We start from the raw sequence: 19,708 nt of genomic DNA on the forward strand, positions 1-19,708 counted from the left end.
ACATTTAACATAGGCCTACGATAGTTGTATAGTGTTGGAACGCTTTGTGGAAGGTGACCCTGGTCTATTTTCTGAAGTTTTGAACAAATATATCCTTACTTAATTGACATGAACCTTTTGCCCTTCATGTCCAGGTAGGTCTGGCTTACATGTCTGCTTGTCAACACGTAGAGGATATGGCATGAACTTGAACCATGCAAATTTGCTAAATTTTTTAAAAATATGGCAAATTGTAAATATGTGCATGTATGGCGTGAGTGAGACTTAGTTGAATCTGAAGGACTTACAAGATCTTTGACCCATACTTTTGGTTAAACATGCCCCAAAGGGAAAGAAATGTTCACGTTTGCAGTAACTCTACAGGCCCATCATTTGTTGCCCCAAATATATATCCTGTAACAGGGTGGCGAGAGTGCAATAAAAGTTGTTTAAAATATGGATAATATTTTGCATGCTACCTGAAACAGGTGTTTTTCAGACTCATTCATCTTCTGGACTGAAATATTTCTTCTGATTTTATTTCACACTGAAGAAGACAGTTATCTAACTGTATGCTCATATTTTTTCAACAGAACCATCGAACTGCAATACAATCTCATTAAAATCAGATCTTTGTTCTCGCTACCACTTCTGCAAGAACTAAGATCTGATTTAAATGAGATTGAACCGCAAAACTGACAATATTAAACACATTTGGAAAGAAGATCAGTAAATGTAAGCTTTGAACTGTAACTAAAAAATATGAATACGTCTTCCAACATTGTTCATTGTCCAGCCTAGAGGTGCTCCGTCTACTATGGAAATGTTTTACTTCTTGCCAAGTCCTTAGTGAAGGCCTTTCATTAGAGCAGATGTTAGTGGATTGAACTTTTGAATGAGTATGGTTTTACGCCGCTTTACGGCGCGGGGATACCAGAAATGGGCTTCACACATTGTACCCATGTCGGGAATCAAACCCGGGTCTTCGGCGTGACAAGCTAACGCTTTAACCACTAGACTACCCAACCACACCGGATTGAGCTATTGGGTGTCCCCCAGTGATGTATTTGAGTGTGTTTGATGCATGATGTGGAGCAACCCTTCCCCTTTAGTGTAGTTTGGTGTGATAGTGCTAAACCTTCCAGTGTTAGATTTCTGTGGACGGCATGAAATTTTAATATATTTTTTTCTGTCTGTAAAAGGTATCTTTTTTGAATCTTTTTATTTTCATGTTTCCATTCTTTGTTTCATGCTTTGCTGTACAAGTTTATTACATATCATCATTTGTTATTAAAATTATGTGATGGTTAAACTGTTGTTTATGTCGTCTTTGAGCTTATTGATTAGGCCGACCCATGAAGATCTGGGGTAGAATTGGTCTTCAGGAAACCATGCTTGCCGTAAAAGGCGAATATGCTTGTCGTAAGAGGTGACTAACGGGATCGGGTGGTCAGACTCGGTCACTTGGTTGATGCATGTCATTGTATCCGAATTGCGTGGATCGATGTTCATAATGTCAATCACTGGATTGTGTGGTCCAGACTCGATTATTTACAGACCGCTGTCATATAGCTGGAATATTGCTGAATGCGGCGTTAAACAACAAACCAACCAAACTATTGATTTGTTCAGTAAACTTAAGTTCTGTTCCTTAGCTGGACGGAGGGCATGGGTGGCCCAGTTGTATGAGGCACCGCCACTGTGCCGTGTTGAGTCCGGTGGGCAAGCCAGTAACTGAGGATTGTGGGTTCAAACCCTGGTTTTGCCACGACTATCTTTCTTGGTCTGTCAGCACCATAACCGTTGTAAACGTCTGAGACTGCATCATTTCGGGGTTACTATCCACATTAAGCTGACATGCGGTGATAATACTGGAATACTGTTTAAAGTGGTGTCAAACCCCACTCACTCACTCACACAATTAACTTGTGTAAGGTCTGGTGTTTCAGTGTGTGTTATTGAGAGCAGTTGAGTCCAATTCTTCGATAGAGTGAGTGAGTGAGTGAGTGAGTATGGTTTTACGCCGCTTTTAGCAATATTCCAGCAATATCACGGCAGGGGACATCAGAAATGGGTTCACATATTGTACCCATGTCGGGAATCGAACCCGGGTCTTCAGCATGACGAGCGAACGCTTTAACCACTAGGCTACCCGACCGCCCCTCTTCAATAGAAGCTGAGCCACATAAATAAGGACAGTTCATGACAATCATGTTTTTAGGTAAAGGCTAAAGGAGGCCAATGTCCACAACAGTACACTGGACGAGGCTGCAGGAGTTGTCAGCTGTTATATAGGGCAGTTGAGTAGCCAAATGTTTGCTCTTTATGCTCAAGCGTTTCTGGTGTCTTTTGCCGGAATATTGCCAATAGGTGCATAGAAACTTATTCATTAGGGAGGGAGTGGCCAACTGTTGTACTGGGGCAGAGTGAATCAGGGAGGGAGTGGTCCACTGTTGAACTGGGGCAGTGAATCAGGGAGGGACTTGTCCACTGTTGTACTGGGATAGTGAATCAGGGAGGGAGTGGTCCACTGTTGTACTGGGACAAAGTGAATCAGGGAGGGAGTGGTCCACTGTTGTACTGGGACAGAGTGAATCAGGGAAGGAGTGGTCCACTGTTGTACATGGACAAAGTGAATCAGGGAGGGAGTGGTCCACTTTTGTACTGGGACAGAGTGAATCAGGGAGGGAGTGGTCCACTGTTGTACTGGGACAAAGTTTATCAGGACGGGAGTGGTCCATTTTTATGGGGCACAGTGAATAGGGAAGGGAATCTAAGGAGAGTCCACTATCTTCGTGGTCGTCACGAAAAACAGGGAATGTCAAAGTGGGTCATTACACGACAAACAGTTGCGGCAACAACAGAACTATGATCTGCCATTCTGCAACATAGGGTGATAAACGTCACTGGTCTTTGGGACGGGTCATATAGTATGTGGAGATTGGGGTGGAGGGTTGTCATAAAAGGTCATATACATACATTGGGAGATCATGCAATAATGGACATTATATAATAAAATTTATAAAATTAAAAATTCGATCTCCATCTGCTTGAAAAGATATCTTATCCTCAAAATAAAAGTCTTGACCGCAATATGGCCATCCTCATCAATACATAGTATTTCATCAGCAATGCCCTAATCTTTGACACAGAGACATGATGGACAGTTTGCTTGTAATACTTATTGTTTAATATTCATTTCAAATCTTCCATTTCAAGAGGCCATATGATGCAAGTCACTGTTGCATCCTCGGACAAGGTCTTCACTCCACTTGCCCCGCTGTGATATGACTGAAACAGTTGTTGACTGTGATGGGAAATAACCATTAAACATCATTTACGTTTACTTAGAAAAAACCCTCCATAAATATATAGTTTATTGCAATAACCTAAACCAACACACAAACGAAACGTTACCAACCAGCATTGTTTTTCCTAAAAACAGAACCAATGTGAAGGAAGTAACTTATATTGTCAAACGCCCGTGAAGATCCGGGTTAGAATTGGTCTTCAGCAACCCATGCTTGTCGTAAAAGGCGACTAACGGGATCGGGTGGTCAGGCTCGCTGACTTGGTTGATGCATGTCATCGTAACCCAATTGCGTGGATCGATGCTCATGATATAATCACTGTATTGTCTGGTCCAGCCTCGATTATTTACGGACCACCGTCATATAGCTGGAATATTGCTGAATGCGGCGTTAAAATAACAATCCAACCAATTTTTTTGTCAAAAGACATGAATTTATTCAAACAGGGTTCGGGGATTCTGTGGAACTGTAGTACAACAGTGTAGAGATTGATCAATGTAACGTTGTCAAGTGATGTTTCCTTCCAAAAAACACCAGATCTGTCTTGACACCGCTAAACATACAGCATTGACAGGGCTACAGATGTCGCATTGACTTGGCTGCCGATGACATGCACGCACGTACACAAAAGCAATTCTAACCCGGATCTTCACGGGGTACAAAACACGTATTATTACAATTAGTTTACTGATAGTGTTTTAATGTATTGACGTTTTTCCTTCATATTTTTTACTTTATCTTTAATATCTTTGAAACTTGATAAGTGTTCATTATGGTCTGCGTGTCTCACGAGACGCTATAAACCTTTAAACTGTCTCATAATGTCACTTTATTTCTTGAGATTAAATCAAAACAAAGTGCAAAACAAATCCCTCTTTCGCTGTGTACATGCATAGTGTATTTGTTCGTTAAATCTATAATACCGTATTTCCTCTATTAGACGCCTGGGTTACTTTCGCGCATGCCGTTGGCCCGGCGTCTGGTCTATTAGAGGAGGGCGTGTTTAGATTTGTTTGTTTGTTTGTTTGTTGTTTAACGCCGCCGCAATATTCCAGCTTTATGACGGCGGTCTGTAAATAAACATATTAGAGGCCCCGCGCGTATTTTGTTTAAGCTCAATTGCAACTTACTTCCTTACTGAATCCTAAACTCTACAGTCATACAAAGGGTACATTTGCAGGTAACGGTAATTTAGCATCCGGCGTGTATTGGAGTCCTGAGGTGTGTTAGAGAGCCGGCGATAGAGGAATTACGGTATTTCGAAATTATTTTAATTATAAGTGCTTTGTTGTTGAGACAGAATGGTAAATGAGATGTCGAGATCAAATGACGTCAACTGCACTTTTTTTCATTTGGGCTTAAAACTAACCCGTTTTATTTCACGAAAACGCTGACAGAGGGCAGAATGATGTATGCGATTTGGCTGTCGCTTAGCCCTAAATTGATATGAAACTTCTTTTTCATGGGCACTGCTATATTTCATCCTTAAGTTAATGCATTTATCCTTCGCGAATTGTGTCATAGTTCGCGTACCTGAGACAAGAATCATTGGTTTACTTCCATGTGAAAAATGTACGACTTTGTTAACAAATGAGGGAGTGAGTTGGCTTGGGTTAGTTCATGATGTTTCATTTAAATCTCAGCTAAGGTCATACAATCATATTTAACTTGGGTTGCGTTCAACAGTGTGTCATTTAAATCTCAGCTAAGGTCATACAATCATATGTTACTTGGGTTACGTTCAACAGTGTGTCATTTAAATCTCAGCTTAGGTCATACAATCACATATTCCTTTGGTTACGTTGAACGGTGTGTCATTTAAATCTCAGCTAAGGTCATACAATCATATTTTACTTGGGTTACGTTCAACAGTGTGTCATTTAAATCTCAGCTAAGGTCATACAATCATATTTTACTTGGGTTGCGTTGAACAGTGTGTCATTTAAATCTCAGCTAAGGTCATACAATCATATGTTACTTGGGTTACGTTGAACAGTGTGTCATTTAAATTTCAGCTAAGGTCATACAATCATATTTTACTTGGGCTACGTTGAACAGTGTGTCATTTAAATCTCAGCTAAGGTCATACAATCATATTTTACTTGGGCTACGTTCAACAGTGTGTCATTTGAATCTCAGCTAAGGTCATACAATCATATTTTACTTGGGCTACGTTCAACAGTGTGTCATTTAAATCTCAGCTAAGGTCATACAATCATATTTTACTTGGGCTACGTTCAACAGTGTGTCATTTAAATCTCAGCTAAGGTCATACAATCATATGTTACTTGGGTTACGTTCAACAGTGTGTCATTTAAAACTCAGCTAAGGTCATACAATCATATTTTACTTGGGTTACGTTGAACGGTGTGTCATTTAAATCTCAGCTAAGGACATACAATCATATTTTACTTGGGTTACGTTGAACGGTGTGTCATTTAAATCTCAGCTAAGGTCATACATTCAGTATACTGTGTCTGTGTGGGGTATTCGTGTTAAACTGCGGCATGGTATCTCAGTGGGCTAGCACTATAAGACTGGCATTAGTCCGGGCTACTACGAGCACACACACAAAACACACACACACACACACACACACAGTTGTTGATATTATGAGCAACGTATCACGCTGTCGAGGTGCGCACGCATCAACCGAGTCACCGAGCCTGACCACCTGTCCAAATAAATCGCCTCTTACCACAAGTAGTGCCGGGGCCATAGCCTTTATCACCACGTGGCATTATAGCTGTTATAGCAGTGGGTAAGCTTCAGTTCCTTGCATACAAAGTCAATAGGCAAAATGGTATACCTGGGGATGGTTGCCTAATGAGTACAATCTCCCCGAGAAACCCATCCGTTACCCGGTCGGTGGCAAGCCAGATATACAGGAGTTAGGGACAGTTGTGAAGACACAACGCTGTGCTGTCAAGATCGGTGGCGTGCGTCAACCAATGAGATTAATTGAGTTTAACCATGGACCTATATACAAGTCCGTGGTTTAACGCAAGATTCGAATTTTCTAATATGCAGTTCCGTCTGAATGTTTCCGCGCTGTTGGTTTTTTCTCATGCCTGGGCAATTTCTTTGGCACGTGTCATGAGAAGGTCAAGGAGGAAGGTACCACTTTCACATTCGTGGTTATACTTTCTCAGAAATTAATAAATAACCATTACAAGAAAATCCTCTAGGATAGGGTTGCTTTGGATGGTTTAGGTTAAGATCAGTCAAAGCTCAAGGACAGCGTTAACGTATACTAGTATATAAAACATGATTATAGTAGATCTTTCCTTAATGACTGTAATTGTTGTTTGTAATTCAAAATTGTTGTGACTTGATTATATACACATGTACTCTGGGCTGGAGGCCTTTATTACAGAATAAAAGAGTCTTGAAGTCTTATCAAAACTATCGAATCAAGTGTTAGTGCCATGTCAAGGTCATCTTTGATGCTATTGTTGAGACGTGGTTGTATCATTCATTGCACATAGTGCACCTTTACTTGTCCAGTTCTGGTATTTGGCACTAGTTGCGTCGTAAGAAGTTTTGATTTAGACCAATGTTTGGAAGTAATGTTTTTATTGGACTCGAAGGTCATGTAGAGAATTTTGGAGCATTTAGGAAATGGCACTGAGGGTAACTGTAAACACATCAAGTTGATAAATATAAAAATCAGAGTTTGTGGAAATACTTTATCAGAAAATGCACAATATTCTTCATAAACACTCGTGCCCCTACCAACCTGAAACCGAAACCACACCTGACTCCCCTACAAAACCCCAACCTCGCTCGTGTCCATACAAACTCATAACCGACCTCACCGTGTCCCTACCAACCCCAACCGTGCCCCTACCAACCACAGGCCGCGTGGTCTAGTGGTAGAGCGTCCGCCCAGAGATCGGAAGGTCCGGGGTTCGACCCCCTGCCGCGTGATACCAAAAGACGTTAAAAGATGGTACTTGTTGTTACCCTGTCTGGCGCTCGGCATTAAAGGGGCTAAAACAAGGACTGGTCGGCTCGGATTCAGTATACTGAGTCTGAGTGGGGTATTCATGTCAAACTGCGGCATGGTATCTCAGTTGACTAGCACTTTAAAATCGGCATCAGTCCGGAATAGTTCAAGCAGCCACACACACGCGGGCATGCACGTCGCCATATAAGTGCAATAATCTTGGACGCGACGTTAAACCCCATTTCACCTCACCTACCAACGACACCCTTGTCCTCACGAACCTCAGCCTCACCCGCCCCTAGCACCCTACTGTCACATCATTAAAATACATCTTCCCGAGGCAAGGGCGTTAACTGACTATGAAAGTCCAGTTTCCACGGAAATTGGACTTTTATAGTCAGTTGACGCCATTGCCTTTGGAAAATGTTAAAACCACGATGGTTGCTTATATATTGATTATTTTACGTCCGCTTCTAGAAATGACGTCACGTGAAAGACAGTGAAGCGTTCATAAAAGCTAATCAATCAATAACGGCACGACTGCGTGGGTACTCTTATTAAAGATACCTTAAAATATAGATGACAATGAAACATAGTGTACGTCAAAACGATTTAAGTCATACCTTTAACATCAATACAGAAAAACATGTTTAATAAATTCGACATTACTCCAAAAGCGGTTAACCGCTCATACGCTAAGCACTGTGTTTATCAACATTCCCACGTGTTCCAACTACTATCCATACAACTTATTACAACTTTCTAATGCTACGCCTTCTTGTTGAAGAACATTGCATATATATCATATTCATATTTACTTTTAATACCCAACTCGTGATGGGCGTTGTTTTTCTTTGTTTTATTTATGTCATTTACCAGATTGAATTATTAAAAGCCTGTGACAAAAAGTTTGGTTTGCTGTTAATCGTCTTCATGATAATAGTATGGAAATGTTTTGGCGTTTTCGGGAAGCCGTCTTCTACAATGTTTTAACGCAGACTATGCAATACATTACCTTTATAAAGCAGCCTGCATCTACAGTACGTAACACACAACAGTCACTGCACTCACGGCGAGGTGTCATGATTATCAAATGCATAAAGTAACACGATAGTTAACTCTCTGGACCAATCTGATCTGGATAACGACAGTCGACGAGATTAGAAACTGCACCGATTCATTCGAAGAAAATGGAGCCTTGTATCTTCCACGAGAACAAGACAGGGTTTGAGTGCTTACGGCGACAGTTACAACGATCTAAAGTTTTACCTCGTCACCTCTCACCGCGTCTTGCAATGGCTGTCTGTTCGTGCAGGAAGACACGTAAGAATTTCTTTCATAATCACATCTTTAACCTCAAGTGTGATTATTGGACCTCAACATGTTTACTGAAGATAACTTGTTTATTCTGAAGAGAAATATGTTTAGGTCGTTTATTTTATGTGCATACGATTACAACAAAATATTCCCGGTAAAATGCAGTCATCGATTCTGGTGCAGTTTGTTAGTAGATTCGGTGTAGAATATGTCTTCAGCAACCCATGTTTGCCGTAAATATAAAAGGCGTAATATAAAATGCGACTATGCTTGCTGTAAGATGCCATTAACGGGTGGTCAGACTCGCTGCCTTGGTTGATGCATGTCATCGTATCCTAATTGCGTGGATCGATGCTCATGATGCCAATCACTGGATTGTCTATTCCAGACTCGATTACTTACAGACCTCTGTCATATAGCTGGAATATTGCTGAGTGTGGCGTTAAACAACAAACAAACAGACTCGGATACATGTGTAACAACCGACATATTGCTATCCTGAAAGACACGACGTTAACTTCAACAGATGTTTGTGTTTAGAAGTACATTACTTTACATTACATTACATTACATTACATTTAGAATACATTACTTTAGTTAGACAATATCTGCAAAATCGATAAATGCAGATGTATCAGCATATGGCTTTGTAATGCAAGGACCATGTTTCATGAAATTGAGTATTCAGTTGCCATTTGTATCATAGCCAACATATTTATAGTCACGATATGGCTCCACTACTGTCGATGTGACTATTTTAACACAATCTCGTATAAATGAACAAAACGTCCTTAACTTGCAACACCCAAGGAAACTATGTGTTCACAATCTTGCTAAACATCGATTATTTTGTAGGCACAGCAACGATCGACATATCAAATGAAGACTTCTCCAACCTAAAACAGACCTTGAAAATACATTTCGACCAGTGGATCAGCACAGCATCTTCATCAGCATTGGCCGTAGCTTGGAAAGTTCTCTGTACTGACTCTGCTCCCACCTCAAGTGAAAAGTGTCTTCTGTATATTATTGAACGCGCCTTAAAAGGGGACTTCACTCTCCTGGAGGCGGAGAAGAAGACCTGTACAAGGTGGTTGCTGACAGGGGATGCCGTACCTAACAGTGGAAGCAATGACGACAACGACAATAGCAGCAACAAAGCCCCTAAACTGACACAGAGGCAAAAAGGACTGATGGTTAAGAAGCGTAAACGCAAAATGCCCATCCGTGGTAGTGTCCATATTCCTCTGAACGGAGACCATATTGTGTTGCTTTATAAGGCTGTTGGCGCGCAGTTTGAGAGAATATTTCATAAATTTAAATGTGTCATCGAAGTGGACTGGGAAGCCACTAACAGCAATGTAGAGAGGAGCATCAACCTGACGACTTTGTCGGTGTGGTGCCGGTCGAGTCAGACACTCACTGACATCAGACGCTACCTGCAGGAGATGCTCAGCGACAGGCGACACATACTGAACGTCATGAATATGAAGGTATATATATATGTTTGTTTGTTGTTTAACGCCGCACTCAGCAATACTCCAGTTATCATGGTTATATGATGATGGTCTGTAAACAATCAATTCGCCTCTTAACAATTTTTCTGGGGAAAATGTAAACATGAAATATCAATATTAAATTCCTAAGATCAATGAATTTTATGTATATTGTTCGGCATCACTCTACCTACCCAATATCTAGATATGTATCTGTCGAGGTGTGTATAGGCAATCAGCATGTATAAAAGTCTGAGACAATCAACAAATTATTTATATGCCGATTTTGAGCCGATCTCGACGAATTGAACTCCGCTCTAGTAAAAACAAATTGTTAAACACATTTGTAGATACCAGCCTGGCTCGGTGTAGCGCCAGCGCAGCATACCGAGAGAACCAGGCTGTTGTAGATACGTGAAAGCAGCCTAACCTTGCCATAGAAGCCTGTACTAAGAATGGGCGTGATATACAAACATGTTTCTTTCATATAAATATCACAATTGCGTATTTATTAGAGTCCGGCGATTTAAATATTAACGGTATAGCTGAATCATCTGCATCTGTGTGTTTTCAGAGAAATACACACCGTGACGATGACACACCGATTGAACATGACATTCATCTCAGCTGTAAGTATTTCTTGTATACATTTCATTTCGTTATTTTGTGACAGCAAATGGTTATATTTATCGTTTAAAATGACCTCTTCTATTCAATGGCGTGTTACCAAAATAACTCTTTCTAGGCACAGACATTGAGTTCTTAACCAGTAAATATAGAATGTGTTATAAAATTATTCTGCATATAGACTGGTTCTTTGTTGTATTTGCATTGCATCACCTTTTAATCTGAAAGATTTTTTTCGAGAAGTATTCTGAAGAATCAATGTGTTGGGAATTCCATCAACACCTGATATCTTCTGAGAGGGCAGAAAAATAAATTAAGTAGTTTGGGATATATTTTCTGAGATTTTTTTCTTGGAATTCCCTCAATTCCCTGATATCTTCTCACAGGGCAGAAAAATAAATTAAATAGTTTGGGATATATTTTCTAAGATTTTTTTCTTGGAATTCCCTCAATACCCGATATCTTCTCACAGGACAGAAAAATAAATTAAACCTTTTGGAATATTTTTTTCTAAGATTTCAATCTTGTCCCATTATCTGTTTTCATTATTTCAGATCAGCTGACCGATCACTTTACTGAGAAAGTTCTAGGGCGGAAAAGACATCGTAACAGGTAATATGTTATATGCTTGTGCATGGTTTCATTAGAGAAGTTTTGCTTGTTGTTTAGGGTATTGTTCCAGCTATCTGACAGCAACTTGTTAATAATCAGTAATACTCCAGTGATTGATATTATGAGCAACGACCCACGTCATCAGGGTACGATAACACCCAATCAGCCAAGTCATCGAACAAGATCTGCCACCATATATACTCATGGCAAAAAATATGGGAACAAACGAATATTGCTGAGGAAAATAGGTGAAAGAGTAATGGTATCAGTTCACACTCTTTACTCGTATGCTGGATGATCCAATTACATGTGTTCCCTTTTCTTTATTCACGTGAATATCTCTATGTTTGCAGGTGCAGGCAGTCGCGCCAGCGTGTCAAGTCGCTTCCGTCAGCGTTGGACACAATGCTGTGCGACAGGTGTCAGCAACCCTACTCTGAGGTGTTGTACAAGGATATACCCTGCAGCTTCCACCCCGGACAGAGAGGTCAGTGAAGTCTCTAATTGTTACTGGTCGCCCAGACTTCAAAGAGTTACATCCCTTTTGCATGTCAGGATCCTATAAATAATCATGGGTTCGAATCTCATGGATCATAATCTTTGGTTTGTCAACACTATTGGTTTTACTGACAATTTACTTCACTTCCGGCTTACCTGCTACATTAGAGTAACTGAAACTTTGGGAAGATCCAGACTAGAATTGGTCTTCAGCAACCCTTGCTTGTCCTCCGTGAAGATCCAGACTAGAATTGGTCTTCAGCACTCCATGTTTGGCCCCCATGTAGATCTGGGTTAGAATTGGTCTTCAGCAACCCATGCTTGTCCTCTGTGAATAGGGGTTAGAATTGATTGGTCTTCAACAACAAATGTTTGTCGTGAGAGGCGACTAAAGGGATGGGATAGGATAGTTGATGCACATCATTGTATCCCATATTGTGTAGATCGATCAAGATGTCAATTACTGGATTGTCTGGTCCAGACTCGATTCTTTACAGACCGTCGTCATATAGCTAGAATATTGCCGAGTGTTGCCTTAAACAACAAACAAAGATATAACTGAAATATTGTTCTAAGCTGTGTAAAGCAAAACTGACTTACTCATCGCAGATGTTTTTGAAAATAATTTCTTGGTACCAGAGGGCTCCTTGTGACAGGGGTAGTGGGGTCATCACGCCGAAGACACGGATTCAATTCCTGACATGGGTACAATGTGTGAAGCCCATTTCTGGTGTCCCCCACCTTGATATTTCTGGAATATTACTAAAAGTGGTGTAAAACCTCACTCACTAACTCACTCACTCACTCACTCCTTGTGTCTGGTGCCATCGTTGTAGCGGGATTGAAAGGTTTTTGACATTTTTATATATACAGTGGTCCCTCGCTACAACGCTACCAATGGGGTCCAAATAATTGGTGGGCGTTATAGACGATGAGCCGTTTAACCGAGGCCGAGGCGGGGGAGAGCACTCGGCCAATCTCACGATCTTCGCCTCGTCTCGCACATTGCAATGATACAAGTTGTTTACCATTCATAGTGTAAAAATATATATTCATTATGTTTTCGCCGTTTGTTATTATTTACAATCCTTAACTGTCACATTCAATGTGAATGTAGTCTACTTACATGAAAATATCGATCGATAATGGTAGTAACAGACGCTATGAGTGAAGAGCCAATCACAATTCATTACACAAGTACAGAGTGATTCAGTGGCATTGATTGGTCATGTATTCAAATATGTTTGTGATTAACCCGACCTTGAAAAATATTGAAAGATGAGTGGTAACTATTTATGTCATTATTTCAAATTAGAATGATAGCACATCAGGAAAGCATGGCACTTTAATATACGTATCTTGTTAGCCCAATAGTGTTTTAAGTAAGAGCAACATATATATCGAGAGTAAAGGTTTGGTGCGTGACTTATCTCACATTACTCTCAGAAAGTGTGCATATTCTGTTTATCGGCAATAAATGACATAAGGCGATTCATGCGGGTAAATACGATTTACTTCAGAACTAGTATAGAATACTTTAGGTGAAACTTTGTATGTAATTAACAGAACTTTGGATTTCGGCAAGCTTCGTGCTCAGGGGGTTGTTTGGGCGGGTTCAAAGGATTCGGGTCCTGGCTTGGGCTTTGTGTTGGACGTGTAGACGGCATTTCCAGGTTTGACGTATCAATGACCAAAATGATGTCTGATGCAATTCTCTGTTTTGACTTGTACCCTGTGTTTCCTTGCCTTTTCGGGTGATCACTCAATTGGCTTGCATTTGCATGTGTTTGAGGCGGGTGCCACCAGTGGATCGGGATGAGCTCGCCTTTTTGCGAGCACCAAGTGTCATCATTTTTTATGGTGAATAATGAAACATGCTCCTGGTGTTGTCGGAATCGTGCAGTTGGCGCTACTTTTGGCAAGGGTTTCTTGTGATGATGGAATGGCTTATGTCGTTTTTGTCAACTGATAAACATGTGATATAATGTCAGTGTATATGGTCATGTAATTAAGAAACAAACCGCGAGTGGGAGTTGTTTATTGTACGATAAACAACGACCACGACTCGTTTATTTCTTATATGAGATATCAACATTTTAAGGGTGTTAAATTAGGAAAAAGTACACGCTTTAAAAATATTTACCCGTACTTAACTTATGATGACTCCCTGAATAGAATCCGACCGCGTCATTGCCAGATAAATCCATTTTATGAACAGGAGGGGTTGAATTTGGTCTTTTCCGTATATTCAGGAGGGGTTGAATTTGGTCATTTCCGTATATTCTCATAATTTCCTCGTCGATTATATGTACCTTTTCTCCCAATACCGATTGTCATTTCGCTCTCACTTTCGGATGCGATTGTTCCAGCAATTATCTACCTTCCCCAGCTACACTTCCCTCTCACAAATAACGTCAAATTTACAACGTCCTCAAGTTGCGAGTGCATGTTCGAATCTCAATAAATGCGTCATGATAGAACAATGTTTTATCGTGAAATGTATATATCGGTTCCTTCTTCTTTGTTCTTTGCGATTTATCGCGTAGCTGTCTTTGTTTATGGACAAGCATAGTAGCCTATAACGGTGTGTGTGTGTGTGTGTGTGTGTGTGTGTGTGTGTGTGTGGAAGAATTGTACAGCATAAAAATGACTACGTAGTTCGGGTAGATATGTAGAATGCCCGGCCAGTATGACCTTTGAGACACCATATTTTCAGTCATTAAAATGCGTAAAAGAAAACATTATAAGTGAATGAAACAAAAGACATCAGTACAGGCACATCAAGACCCCCAACACCAAGTCTGCATGTATCAATACTCATACCTGCCACATCCTCAACCACTTAACTTACTTACACAATCATCTCACTTCATGTTCGCCAACCCTCGTATCACAACGCACGCACGCACGCACGCACGCACGCGCACACACATCGCATTCATCTTTCCCCTTTATCCCTACAACCATCTCATTATGTCTACGTCAGCCATCATGGATACATGCGCATGCTTACATTCATAATCAATCCTCCCACAATTCCCCAACATAGATCGAACTATAACTATATCCGCCTTCATGTATCGGTATTCGTCGCACTATAACTATATCTATAACCGCCTTCTTGCATCCGCACTCATGTTCACATTGCATTGCATGCATCGAATACACACGTTTAAAATATCGTAAATATTTTACAATATGTACATATTAAATATCAGCAAACAGAGAGTATTATAACGCAATAGATTTCATCCGTCAAAACATCACAGAAAGAAGGGCAGCCTGGAAATTTACAATGACATCAGAATGCACTGACGTTCAGCTGGTCAGGAGGTGAGAGTTGCGGAAAATTATGATAAACTTCAGATCTCCATTACGAATATCTAAAGTGTGAATAAGGATCACAGCTTGCTATAAAGTGTACTTCATCCTGAGCCTTGCGCTTTCCTAATTATTTTGACTAAAATTATTAACGTTATCATTGTATTAGTTAATGGGAAATGCGTGCCGATCAAGTACGTGCCATAAATTAAAGCGACATTGTACGATTCCGAACTTATCACGAGACTGTGTTTATGAATCATTGTCAAAAAGTTGTGACATAGTGGAAACAATACGCGAAATCGCGCATGCACAGAACAGAACATTTGGGCAAGGCATTAAGCAAACCGCATGCGCAGAACGATTGATTTCAGTACTTCCGCTTAAGCGCTTCGAGTATATGGTCAAACTCGGGCCTGTAATCTAACATGCGAGAACTGGCCAATGAAATCTGAGAAGTAGGAATATCGGTAGACGCTGTTGCTTGATAGACAATGTCAATCAAGAAAGGGAGGAGCTTGATGATATCGTTCTCTTCCAGTAAATTCCTATGTCAAATATCGACGTTATTTGGACGGAAAAACGATGGTTTGAAAGCGTCCAAATAACGTCGTTTTCCCGTCCAATGACCATATTCGGAAAAAACGACGTTTTCGTGTTTGCAGTGTGTGTCGCTTCGTCTTCCATGTCAAATACATTAATGATTTTTAAAAAATATAATTTAATACTACTATGACTTTTACATTATAACTAAAATTATGAAGTCTTGCATGTCGAGCCAACAAACTATTGTACATTTTATTCACATTGGAATTTTTGTTTACTGTGTTTACGGTGGGGTCCAGACAATTCCCCAAATGGACAATTCCAAATACCACTGCGTAAAATATTAATGCCGATTTGGAGAAAATTACCAAATGGATGAAAGCAAGTAAAATTGAATCCAGAGAAAACAGAAACTTTTCTATTTCACGTTAAAGTCTTCCCAAGTGCAAAACCTAATCTTAAAATGAAAGGAATTAATATTTATGACTTTGGGAATAATATTTCAGTCAGATTCTGATATTGACGATAGAGTTAAAAAGGAAAGCCCTATGATTAATTGCCTTAGAAGTCTTAGATACCTTTCTGGTGTCCACCGCCGTGAACCATACTCACTCACTCAGTTAAATAACTCCTTTCACATAAATCGTCAGAAGTTATGTTCAAGCATATAATGACCATATTTTGGATAATTGTACAAAGAACAAGAATTAATCCTAGAATGTTTACAATAAGATTCATTTCGGACGCTGAAATAATGCCGATGAGACGTTAAATTTTTACTTTTTTTTACGGACTATACGGACTATTTGTGGGGCGATAAGGGGTACAGGCCACGAGAAACTTTATAGAGAAAGCCATTACACCTTTTTACAAGAAGGAAAACATCTTTGCTGTTAGTGATTACATTTATAGAAATCGAACCAATATACAGGCTATATGTTGTAGAACAGAATGCTATGCCAAGTCATTCCTACCTGATACCATTAATGATTTGAATAGTCATCTGATATAGAGGATTATTAAACTTGGACAGTGTTAGTTATATACAGTTAAGCCATGATACCAGATTTTGTCACATAATCCTTTTATCGCCTCGGACTCGGTTGTAGTGATATAAACTTCCATCGACTTAAAAGACAATATATTAAGAAACGATTCGCCTTTCTATGCTAAAGGTTAAGTGAGTATATATTCAGTGGTTTGGGAAACAATATGTCAATTCCTATTTTGAAATCAGTCCATGTACATCCTACGTTCGGGTAGATTTGCACTAATGTCATAACTTAAGAATTAATTCATATTTTAAGACACGTATTAAGTATTAAACAGTTAAATTGGTTTTACTCAGTAATTGAACACCTTTCCATCGACCACACCAAACTGTTGACCAATCGTTTTTGTTCTGTATTAATGTATATATGTATTTTGTATATAGGAAGCTTGGTGGGGACTTTTGGGATATAAGAAATGAATACAGACTGCCATATTGTCTGAATGTCTTAACAATTCGGGTTTCTGATAATTACTCCATGAGCATACTGGGTATTGGTGCTTGGGGATATTAAATGTAACAGTTTGTTATCAGAGGTGATTGATAGCGAACTTTTAGTACCAGCTAGATATGATATCTATATGACTTCCTTCTGTTTGACAAAGGATTTAGGGTTTATGTGTGGGCAATCCTTTCACACTAATGGAAGAAAGTCACTCAACCAGTTCATGTATTCTACGTCAAATGAGATCAGAACACGAATATAATTACAACATCCTCAGGATACCAATAACAACGAAATGTACAAATTAACAAACATGACGAACATTATTATTTCATGTTAATTTAGGTGTCATGCATGTAATTATAGCTTTATAAACATATGTTTAATTTTTAAGTTTGTGTGAAGTCGGCCATAAATACAAGAAACAGTTGATTCTGAAATTCTTTAATCATGTACTTTTAGGTATATTTTCCCAATATTATATTATCCCCAAAAGGGCACTTATATTCATGTTATATTTTTTCAGTCAATTTTTGAATACGCATCACGTAACATTTATGAAGAGAAGAAGAAGAAGAAGAAAATTATTTTATTTTCGTGTCACACACTGTACAGCAGTGACAATAAAAATACACAAATAGTGTGTACAGTGTCCGGCCATTATGGCCTCCGAGACACGCAGGACGTCACATACATATGAGTAAAAATGAGAAATATCACAGTACATACATATACATAAAAATGAGTTATCACCAGATATCACCGGTTATCACCAGTTATCAGAACATTCTGATACTAAGATACATGGAACTAGGCTGGTAGAGACGAAAGACACAGTTGTCTTCGCTCATACATGTGGTGAAGAAGCGCGGCTAGGGGTCTGACCACCTTATTGTTCCGCATAAAGAACACGGTCTGATCGGCAGCGGACATCTGTATAAAGTTTGGATTTGATTGAGAAGCTAAATTCCATAAATCATAGCGTAAATCTGTATAGAGAGAACATTCAGCAAAAAAGTGTATTTCATCCTCAACAGCATTGGAATTACAGAATTTACACATACGTTCAATAAGCGGTGTTTTCGGGCGGGTGAATCTTCCCAATTCTATTTCTAATGGCAGTGAGCCGCAGCGAAACTTACTTAATATACTACGCTGACATCTGTTCATCAATAAACTGACATAGGGTTCTACTGATAAAGAATCTTTAAATAATCTGTATGTACGTAACTTATTACCATTTACCTGGCCCGTATCGTTCCAGAGTCCATGTAACCAATCAGAATGGTCTAAGGATAACAGACATACTTTAGACAAGTTAAACTCTTCAGTTGAAATATTATTTAGATCATAAATTGGTAAATGTAAACTGACAAAGTAGTTGAAAACTGTATTATTCCAGGATCTACGGAATTTTACTGACCATCTGCAAATAATACTCAGCATTCGGGATTGATCTGCAGCATGCAAACTGCGCCAGAACCGAAGAATTTCAATCTTTTGTTTTGTAAATGAGGATGTCCAGCCCATTTCACCACGGACAGCCAAATTTGGAGTCTTTCTACCGACTGCTAAGAAAAATCTACACGCTCGGTTTTGGACAGCATTTATACAGCTAAATTCCTTAGTTCCCCAAATTGCCGATCCATAAGATAAGATAGGCTGGACCAAGTTATTGTACAAAGTTGTAAAAATGTTATAAGCTAAACCACCAACTGCTTTGAATTTACAAATTATAACACCAAGTGCCCTATTTGCAGATTTAGCTATTTCTTTAACTGTAAAATTCAAATCAAGGTGTTCCTGTAGCCAGACACCTAGGTATTTATAAGCGTGAGTACTTTCAACCTGGTCAGACCCAATTGTAAAAACAAAATCGGACATTTTAATGTAACTGGGACGATAGTGCACAACTTTAGTTTTCTTGATGTTGACAAGTAAGCGCCAACGTGCGCACCAGTTTGCTACACAGTCTAACATCCGCTGTAAAGAGTGCTCGTCAGGTGCTACGAGAGCAACATCGTCAGCGTACATTAGGATACTCAGCATGTCAGTGTCCAGGTGGATACCACAGTGTAAGCTATTAATTTCAGCAGCTAAATCATTTATAAATATAGAGAACAGAGTTGGTGATAAAACACACCCTTGGCGTACACCTGAGTCTACTGGAAAGCGGTCTGTGTGGTGATCATTTACTCTAACACATGACCAAGTATCGTCATACATTGCCTGGACTGCTTGAAGAAAATTACCGTTAACACCGATTTTCATAAGTTTATACCATAGACATTTACGGTTAATTTTATCAAAAGCTTTCATAGCATCAATGTAACACACAAATGTCGATTGTTTTGATAGTTTCCTATTATTTATCACTGTGAATAAGCTGTAAATGTGCTCTTGTGTATTTCTCTTTGATCGGAATCCGTTTTGTTCATCTACCAGTATGTTATTTACCTCTAGCCAATTACTAAAACGACAATTTAATATATCAGAATAAATCTTACAAGGCACGGACAGGAGAGCAATACCCCGGTAGCCCAACGGGTCGCGGGG

The 19,708-nt window shown here is 39.5% G+C and overlaps 1 protein-coding gene across 1 annotated transcript; it reads left to right on the top strand.

Annotated features, from left to right (window-relative positions):
* Positions 1-8,260: 8,260 nt before the first annotated feature.
* On the top strand, positions 8,261-11,786 carry LOC124138020. Its single transcript, XM_046504531.2, has 5 exons — positions 8,261-8,562; positions 9,412-10,049; positions 10,627-10,681; positions 11,234-11,291; positions 11,645-11,786. The coding sequence occupies exons 1-5, from the start codon at positions 8,430-8,432 to the stop codon at positions 11,784-11,786; spliced, it is 1,026 nt and encodes a 341-aa protein (XP_046360487.1). The 5' UTR covers positions 8,261-8,429.
* The last annotated feature ends 7,922 nt before the right edge of the window (positions 11,787-19,708 follow it).

Source organism: Haliotis rufescens, unplaced genomic scaffold (genome assembly GCF_023055435.1).
Source record: "Haliotis rufescens isolate VD_foot unplaced genomic scaffold, xgHalRufe1.0.p SCAF_17, whole genome shotgun sequence".
NCBI classification, from domain to species: Eukaryota; Metazoa; Mollusca; class Gastropoda; order Lepetellida; family Haliotidae; genus Haliotis; species Haliotis rufescens.

What these genes read in the sequence shown, in the direction of transcription:
- LOC124138020 (XM_046504531.2), top strand. Translation starts at nt 8,430, where the DNA reads ATGGAGCCTTGTATCTTCCACGAGAACAAGACAGGGTTTGAGTGCTTA. An exon ending in TGAACGTCATGAATATGAAG is followed by an intron (nt 10,050 to 10,626) that starts GTATATATATAT and finishes GTGTGTTTTCAG; the next exon opens with AGAAATACACACCGTGACGA. An exon ending in CGGAAAAGACATCGTAACAG is followed by an intron (nt 11,292 to 11,644) that starts GTAATATGTTAT and finishes CTATGTTTGCAG; the next exon opens with GTGCAGGCAGTCGCGCCAGC.